Raw genomic sequence first — 9,758 nt, 5'->3', positions numbered from 1 at the left:
ATATCTGTCTGGGACCATACAGTTGTTATGGTGCCCATAATAAAGTTGAATTTTTAAATCTGCCACATTGGTTAGAATCATCCCTGCAGCACCCAACTCCTGTGCTCCTGAAGCTGCCCCACAGCTTGGGTCCACTTTTTCTCTGGTTAATTAGTTACCCTAAGTAAATTTCACATCTTTTGGTTAATACAAGAGAAATAAACATTGCCCTGCGTGGGTAAATATATTCTGATATCAGACCATGTTCTTCAGAAACAAAATCTTTCAAAATCTACTATTTGCTAATGTTGACAGACTGTCAAAGGGTGACTAAGGTTTTTTTGGGGAAGTTGTAAATGACAAATATTTAGAGAAAGAGTCAAAGTACTATTTGCATGTTGGACAATGATAAATCGCAATTCCCAGAGGGATCATTAGCAAAGACAGTCACAGACATGATGTTATCATGGAAGGGAGTCGTGTGTCTGCTGTTTGGGTTAATCAACGCCTTCTCCAACGCTCAAGGAGGCAACTGCCCTGGTGAGTACAGCTTCATATCCTTAACTGCCCAAACTTTCAATGACCACCTTCATACCAGGAAGTAGCTGATCAGACTCCCAAATGGAATTACTGGTGAAGAAGAGAATGTTTAGAGATCTAGAACTACCCTGGATTAGTATATTCTAGATCAGTGTAATCAACTTTCTGGGAATTTTACAAGCGACAATTTATTCCACCTTCGTTGCACTGCCCGTTTTGCATACCCCTCTAGCTGCCACCATTTAATACTTATTTGTGGCAATAAACTGCAGGATTAAAAACTGAACATGATTTAAAAAACAAACAAACAATAAAGCTATCATACTGCTGGAATTTGGTGCGGTTTGAATAATTGCCTTTCTAAAAGGGGCATGCGCTAAAAAGCTGGAATTCCAAAATAATTGTAAAAATGTACGGTCTATGAAGAATGTCACAATAATGAGCATTCCGGGGATAGAATTTTCATTATGTGCACTTTGACCGTGGAAAATCGATATTGTGAAAATAATTGCGCTTCGGCAATGAACAGCGAATAATGCAGAGTATCGCCTGCACAGAATAGAATGCTAAAAGAGCATATCACTGAGTTTTTATAATGTGAAGTCAGCCATCCTGCTAAAAAATAGTAATAATTTCTAGATATATTTGTACAGCTGTGAAATTAGGAATTATTGTAAATTGTAAGAAATCCTAAATGCAAAGAAAGTATTAACTATGTGTTGATTATTTGTTAATGTGTGTGTATTTTGGTTTTTGTGCATCATTCGTATCTGCCTGCCCGAATTACTACCAATAATTATAGAAAGCCTACAAGATACATGGAAAGGCTATATGTGATGTAGAACAGGAAGTAGATACCTGGAATTGCCTTCCAGTGGGAGCAGGAAAGGCTAACAGTGATATAGAAAGGTTAGTAGATACCTGGAATAGCCTTCCAGTGGGAGCAGTAACAGTGATATAGAAAGGGTAGTAGATACCTGCAATAGCCTTCCAGTGGGAGCAGTAACAGTGATATAGAAAGGGTAGTAGATACCTGCAATAGCCTTCCAGTGGGAGCAGTAACAGTGATATAGAAAGGGTAGTAGATACCTGGAATAGCCTTCCAGTGGGAGCAGTAACAGTGATATAGAAAGGGTAGTAGATACCTGGAATAGCCTTCCAGTGGGAGCAGTAACAGTGATATAGAAAGGGTAGTAGATACCTTGGATAGACTTCCAATGGGAGCAGTAACAGTGATATAGAAAGGGTAGTAGATACCTGGAATAGCATTCCAGTGGGAGCAGTAACAGTGATATAGAAAGGGGAGTAGATACCTGGAATAGCCTTGCAGTGGGAGCAGTAACAGTGATATAGAAAGGGTAGTAGATACCTGGAATAGCCTCCCAGTGGGAGCAGTAACAGTGATATAGAAAGGGTAGTAAATACCTGGAATAGCCTTCCAGTGGGAGCAGTAACAGTGATATAGAAAGTGTAGTGGATACCTGGAATAGCCTTCCAGTGCGAGCAGGACAGTGATATAGAAAGGGGAGTAGATACCTGGAACAACCTTCCAGTGGGAAGACACTGTATAATATGTTTCTTAATTTGTATCATATTCAGGCAGAGTAACTCCTATGGATGTATTGACTAAAGAGAGAACTGCTTAGAGAGGGGATCTGCTTGTACATGCTTGATCTGATCATTGTATTTTAATTGGTTTTTGTATTGTGCTTTTTAATTCAGATGTCAAATTTTTTGAAAATGGGGATTTAAATGTGGTTTCCATACAAGGATGTTCTGGTGTGCCTGGACCGCCTGGTTCAAAGGGAGAACCTGGACCACAAGGGCTACAAGGTGACAAGGCAACAAGAGTTTAGTGTGTTTCTGTGTGTGTGTGTGTGTGTGTGTGTGTGTGTGTGTGTGTGTGTGTGTGTGTGTGTGTGTGTGTGTGTGTGTGTGTGTGTGTGTGTGTGTGTGTGTGTGTGTGTGTGTGTGTGTGTGTGTTTCCTAATTTCCTTCATTCAATTTATTCAAACACACAATAAATGTGCCATATTATGAATTTTAAACATTATAAACAAACCTCACAAATTAATATAAAACCACTAGTGACATGTGTATGTTAGTATTTACTATGCTAGATTTCTGCACACGTTTATGATGTGCAATTTCCCTTTTCTTACTTTTCTAAATTCACTAATCATGATTTTTATTATTATTTTATTGAAAAGGTGTTACTGGATTTATTGGGGCTACCGGGTATCCTGGAGCCACAGGTAAATATTATATATGTACCCGAAAATAAGTATTTATATAATTAATAATGTAATATGTTACACTAGAGGCAACCTTAAATAATGTATCTTTAAAATGAGTGTGATTATTTCATTAATGCAATTTTTAAATTAATAAAACAATAGAATAAATACTGCACCAGTCAACGAAATGAACCGAAATTCGGGATCAATCTAAAAAACACAAATAACATAACATAGTGCACAATGTATATATATAATGCTAGACCCCTTATGTAGAGTAAAACTCACAGAATTTAGAGCCGTCCCAGGCTCTACATAATATGCAGGAGGGTGCCTAAAAAGGATAAAACGAAATCCTTGGGGAGAGCAGCACAGGATACAAAGTGCAGAATCCAAACTTTATTGAACAAATAAACAATTAAAACAGGGACAATAAGCAGTGCATAAATAGTAAAATATACTAGGCACAAAGCCTAAATAAAACACCGCAGAGAAGAAGACTCCAGCTGGGGTTGAAGCACGTTTGCTGCTGGACCAAAGTATTGTATCTGGGACTTTTTCTTATTTACTCTGCGGTGCCGTGCTGCTCTCCTCAAGGATATCGTTTTAGCCTTTTTAGGCACCCTCCTGCATATTATATAGAGCCTGGGACGGCTCTAAATCCTGTGAGTTTTACTCTACATGAGGGGTCTAGCGTTATATATATATACATTGTGCACTATGTTTTGTTTTATTATTTATCTCTAAGTGTTGGGGGAAACACGTTTCACTGCACCAGCAATTTTATATTTGTGACAATTGGTAGCGCCAATACGCCTTGATTTCTTTGTTTATTAACCCCTTCTGTTGAAGTCTGATTTGCATCACTTCTTAAGCCCTTACTTGCTCTCCCCAATCAGCTGTGTGCTGTATCCTACATGGCTAAACAATACAATATTGCTAAATAGCAACCAATGAGGGAGGGATCAGGTAATATTATATGGATACATATGCCTGATGGAAAATGAGTTGCCAATATCCTATATAATACAGATGCTTGATGTTATCCAGGTAATTGTATATACTGTATTTACTCTAAGTTAACATATCTACATTCTATGGCTCATAATTTTTATGAACATTTTGGTTCCAAACTTACTGTATGTATGTTCCAAACTTACTGACCCTGTTGGAGGGATTGCAAAAGAATGGATACTGTGTTATTTTTTATGGACCTCATTGGATTAATGAATTGGTCTCATACTTCTCTTATGGCTCTTTCAATTGTAGGTCCAATTGGATCTCCTGGGAACAATGGGTTACCAGGGCTCCCTGGTCCTAAAGGTAAGATGTAAATATTATGTATTTCAGGTGAAAAAAATTAAGACTGAGGTTTGACTTGTTTCTGAGTTTTTTTGCTTAATTTTTTCATACTCTGTGATAACAGTAATAAAGCACCCAAAATGCCATTATTTGTCTTTATTTTCTAAATACACTGACAAACATTATGGCATCTAATCTCTTTATATAGGGCCACCAGGACAGCCGGGAATACCAGGAGCTAGAGGTAAAGTTATTTCATCATAACATTCTAAATATTAGCATGCATACTAATACGACATAGTTCATACAATTACATCAATTCTTGTAATAGTAGCTAAATAAAAAAAATAATAAAAAAATTACTTATCCATCCAAAGTACAATTCGATTAGCACACAGGTATATGTATAGGTATAGATAAATCAGACCCAGTGGCAACTGTAAGTTACATAAAACATGTTATATCGTTTCATGGCCAGTGAGACTATGTCCAGTTAAACTATATCCAAATCACAAGCTCAGTCAGAAAACTAGAAATTTGCACACTTACATGTCATATCCAATGTGAATCCTTACAAAGATTAGAGTAGTCAAATACAAGATGAGTTACGGTAAATAAAATACATAATTGTGCTTAAGGGTTACCATTGCTACGAAAGGGTGAGGGTACGAAGAATAGCTAATTTAAATAGGAAACAAACTGTACTATATGTAGGCAATCCCTGGTCAGTGGATCATTGTGCCCAGAATTACATAAATCAATGGAAGCATAAAAAGTTGACAATGCTAACGATGCCAACAGCACTGTGGAATTAGAGTATTTATTGAGTATAATCATGTAGAGAAGCTACAGGTAATTTTTCGATAAATACCTGAACATCAAACATTTACAAGACCATTTTGAAAGGCACATCAGCTTTTATTCAGTTCTCTGGCTATCTCAGAGAGGAATTGTAGAGGCCCTCCTGGTTATAATTTCTTAAAATACAACAAATAAAAAAAGAACTATATAGGTAGACATGCAGAGATATATAGACAGATGGACAGGTGGACTGGCAGACAGACGACAATACATTAAATAAAAAATAAGTTTAAAAGAAAATTCATAAAACTACACCTTCTGATACAGATGTAGCTGAAAATATTGCACAATGTATACAAGTATTTTTAAGGCAGGGAGAAATCATGCCTTGCCTTGGGAATATTTATATTTTTTTAGACCATGAGAAATGGAAAGCAGGGACAGGAGACATCTCTGTGCAATAATCTATTCACAAACAGGACTATACATAAGACACAATGTCATGCGTTTAGACTAAGAAGATTCAAGAACAATCAGGATGCGGAATTCTCTGCCTGAGGAAGTGGTTTTATCGGAGTCTGTATAGATGTTTAAACAGCTACTAGATGCATACTTGCAAAAACATAATATTCAATGATGTAATTTTTCAACTGTAGGGTAATAGCTTCTTGATCCAAGGATAAATCTGATTGCCATTCTGGGGTCAAGAAGGAATTTTTTTTTTCTAGTTTGTTGCAAAATTTGAAAAACTGTTTTTTGGTTGTTTTTTTGCCTTCTTTTGGATCAACAGCAAGTCTGAACTTGATGGACACATGTCTCTTTTGTAGCCTATCTAACAATGTAACTAGATAGTATTCGCTTTATCTTCCACCTGTGACCCTGTGAAATATGTTATTCAGTTATTGTCATATTTCAACCTCCCTACAGGCGATAAAGGAGACAAAGGGGAGTGCATCATTGAAGCTCAGGGTAAGATTTCGAGGGCTGGGAGGGGTCAGCGATGCAAAACCCCTGCTGGTTTTACTGGTTTCCACAGTGACTTCAATCACTTTCATAAATATTCCCCACTCTCTCCTTTTCCCTAGGTCCTCGTAATTGTCTGGAACTTCTCAACAGCGGGTTCCTTCTTTCCGGCTGGTATACCATATATCCAGACAGTGGGTCACCGATGGCTGTTCTATGTGACATGGACACTGATGGTGGAGGATGGATCGTACGTTTTGAATCTGCAAAACCCATGATTTTCATTAAAATGACAATTTTTGATGAATAAAGTGATAGTATATATTTTTTTTTAATTTCTCAGTAATTATTCAGTATACCATTTTCTGTTGAATGTTCCAACATATTATTATTACAAAGTCACTTTAGCCAATCAATGTAATTTTAAGACCGGTAGTATCTATATAATTCTGCGCAAGTCTAAAATGCAGGTTCTAACAGTAAAGAACATAGTAAAAATTTTCATGTAAATGTCAATACAACACCTAATACTTGCTCTTATGCATTTTTTGTCAGGTTTTTCAGAGACGTAGGGATGGCTCTGTGGATTTTTACCGTGATTGGGAAAGCTACAAAAAAGGGTTTGGCAGTCAACTGGGCGATTTCTGGCTCGGAAACGATAACATCCACCGTCTTACAGCAAAGGGTAAGATAACAAGTTCAACCTCAGATTTCCATTCCACCTTTCACATGCTGGAGATAAATACATTTTTTAAGAATCTTGTGGGCAGAATTAAATGTTGAAAATAGGAGAAGTATGCACAAAACTTCTCAATAACTGACTGAAAGTGGGCAATGTCGGTGCATGATAGTAGTCAAAGGTATCAATAAACATATGTATTTTCCAACCCTAAAAAATGTTGCTGTGTTGCTACAACTCTGCCAATTGCTAGGCCTGACACACATACATGTATCTCTATATAATAAAACTATATCACATAAGGAAGAATAAGTATATTATATTGTGTGGTGCCAAGTGATATTGTATAGTATTTACCTAAATAATGATTAAAGCAGACGTACTGTACCACTTGGGAGCAGAATATATATAACTTGTAGGGTATAAAAACTGTCCCAATATTTTATTGTCTTTAAATAATTATATTATTCATGTTTTCTAAACTCAAGTTTTCTCGTGTGCAAAATAGAATAGGAAATTTCCTAGGATCTCCTAAATGCTCATTTTACAAATACGTCCTCTCTGTGGGCTAGCTTGAAAAGTGTGCACCACTCAGTAATATAATATATTTAAATGGAACTTTGAGCCATACAATCCTTAGAACTTAAGCAATGGGTTGACTCATGACAATGTAGATGTCACAGGGTTGAACCCTAACTTACAAGAAATGGGGAATCCCCCAAATAAAGATTCTAATATAGATGTATTACTGAGCCTTAGAGTGGCCAGACTTAACGTTAATAAAGATAAAGACAAAGTCAGTAATAGCCAAGGTCAGGATAATAAAAATATGGATAAACTAAAAAACAAACCGGAACCAGAATTCCAAAAAATACATGGTCAAACACAAGCCAAGGTCAATATCAAAATATCAAGAAAAACTTAGTATAAGCACATTTAAACTAATAAAAGACATGCAATTAAAGCGGGCAGCATTTGGAAATATGCAGGGAAGCGATGACTGCGTGAATTTCGGCCCGTGCAAACCAGGAGAAAGAGGGCTTGCTGGGTTGAATGGTAAGTATGTCATGTAGTTTTCTGTTCAGGTTGCACGGCCATGTTGATCATTCGGTCCGACAACTTTAGTGGAGCATCGTGGGCACGAGGATCAGGTAAGTTTGCTACAGTAGGTTATCGAACAGTAGTTAATCAGGGAGTCCAATAATCTAGTGCCCTGTAATATAAAAAAAGTATACACTGTGCCCTATGTGAGATATTCATTAGATACATTATTTAGGGATTAAGAGGTAATTTTTGTTTGTGAGATTAAACATCATTTGCATAATACACTAGGTATATCTGAACTCAAACATGGCACCACTGAACCTTGTTAAACTGTGGGTGTGCTGCTGAATATCCTCGTTACCCCCAGTATATATCCATGTTGCACCCTGGGTATTTAAATCTCATTGTTGACAGTTATAAAATGTTTTTCAATTATCAAGTAATTTTCTGGTTTGATTAACAGGTTCATCCACACTCCATATTGACTTAGAAGATTTTGAGGGCATATCGAAGTACGCCACATACAGTGACTTTTTTATTGAAGATGAGTCTAAAGAATATGTTCTCCATTATGGCAGCTTTACTGGTGGTACTGCAGGTAACAATTCAAAATCAATTAGAGAGAATGAGGGACAGGAAACACAAGTTATAGAGAGACCCAAGCTTACAAACTTACAATCTAGACATCTAAGATCAACGGAGAACTAAGGTTCCTTGAAAAAGGGGGCCTCTGAGGAACTTCCTGAAGTCAGATAGATGGAGAATAGAAGACAGAAATTGTAGAAGGATTATTATTGAAAAAAATAACTTGATTATTTCACTATCATCTTATCAGGTGATTCACTGCAGCTTCAAAAGGACAGCGGATTTTCAACAAAAGATCGCAACAATGACAAGACAAATGAAAGCCAGCCTCCCTGCACAGATCTCTACAAAGGCGGCTGGTGGTTTGCAGATTGTCACTTTTCTCATTTGAATGGGGAATATCTGAGTGGCGCTCAAGATATCATGAGTAGAGGCATTATCTGGCACTCTTTTCGGGGGAGCTCCTACTCACTAAAAGCCACACAAATGAAGATCCGTCCTGATAAATAATCACGTCAACTTTTTCAAATTCCATTTTTACCTTTTTTAAATTTTTCATAAAAAAACAAGTAGTGGAATGGCCCAGTAGGTGCAGGGGAGGTTTTATGTGACCAATGTTACATAGTAAAAAGCATGTGACTTGCCATGGCCTGCAATAGTAAGGGGGTCCACGATGACAATATTGATAGTGTTATCTATGGCTGTTTGGCATGGTAGATCTTGACATCGATTTATTCTGCAATAAGATAACTTGTTTTCAGTTCAAGATTTATTATTAAGATGTTAAACATTTCCAATAAAAAAAATAAAAAAATAAAAAAATATTTTTTTTAAAAAAAGCATTAATTAAAAATACAAAAAAATTAAGTAAAAATATAATTAGTAAAATTTACCAAAAATGTAAAATTTACCAAAAAAATTTTAAAATGTGGATACTGAGAAAAAGATAGACGGATGGATGGACAGACAGATGGACAGACGGACAGACAGAAGGAAAGACCAAGAGTTAAGAAAATAAAAAGTAAAACATAAAAAAATAAAACATAAAACCAAATAATTCAAAACAAATGTACTTAGCAAGCAAGTTCCTATACAGCAATGTTTTGACCCTGTTATATGGCTTACGATTGGTGGCCTGGCTGGGACAGTAATTGTCTGAAATGCCCAAGCTATCTGCCCTTTGGAGAGCTGTTATTATTGGCCTTCCACATTTTATCATGCAGTATGTCTTGACAATATCACATGTGTTATTATTGTGACTCAGTACAGGATATGAAAATATAGTCCAAATAACATTTTCATTAAAAAAATGTAATATTAATTTCAAAGTTAAAGGGACTCTTTTTGTTATTTTGTTCGTTTCTCGAACCAAGACCACCCCAGAGACCAATTAGAACATGGAACGTTATGTATCTTGTATGAAAACCACAGAGAAAATCATTCATAGAATGCTCCAGGCTACCCAGAGATGTGACTTTTGTGGGGTTCCCATGTATTTTGGGGGTACTTTTGGGGTGTTTTAACATTTTACCTTTTTCTATACCTGGAGATAATTGAGTTTAGTAAATTTTTTGACTCAATTATCTCCCAGGTTTAGAGGAGGAGTTTGCTGACTGTATAAATGTGAT

General features: G+C 36.4%; 1 protein-coding gene across 1 annotated transcript; it reads left to right on the top strand.

Moving 5' to 3' along the window:
- Positions 1–352: 352 nt before the first annotated feature.
- Positions 353–8,952, top strand: LOC134573279 (ficolin-1-like). Its single transcript, XM_063432937.1, has 10 exons — positions 353–519; positions 2,242–2,352; positions 2,730–2,774; positions 4,026–4,079; positions 4,267–4,302; positions 5,787–5,828; positions 5,945–6,072; positions 6,378–6,507; positions 8,009–8,143; positions 8,381–8,952. Exons 1-10 carry the CDS (start codon positions 375–377, stop codon positions 8,638–8,640), a joined length of 1,086 nt encoding a protein of 361 aa, XP_063289007.1. The 5' UTR covers positions 353–374; the 3' UTR covers positions 8,641–8,952.
- The last annotated feature ends 806 nt before the right edge of the window (positions 8,953–9,758 follow it).

Source organism: Pelobates fuscus, chromosome 9, assembly GCF_036172605.1.
Source record: "Pelobates fuscus isolate aPelFus1 chromosome 9, aPelFus1.pri, whole genome shotgun sequence".
NCBI classification, from domain to species: Eukaryota; Metazoa; Chordata; class Amphibia; order Anura; family Pelobatidae; genus Pelobates; species Pelobates fuscus.
Note: the sequence above shows the minus strand (reverse complement) of the source record. Positions and strands in the feature narration are given on the sequence as shown.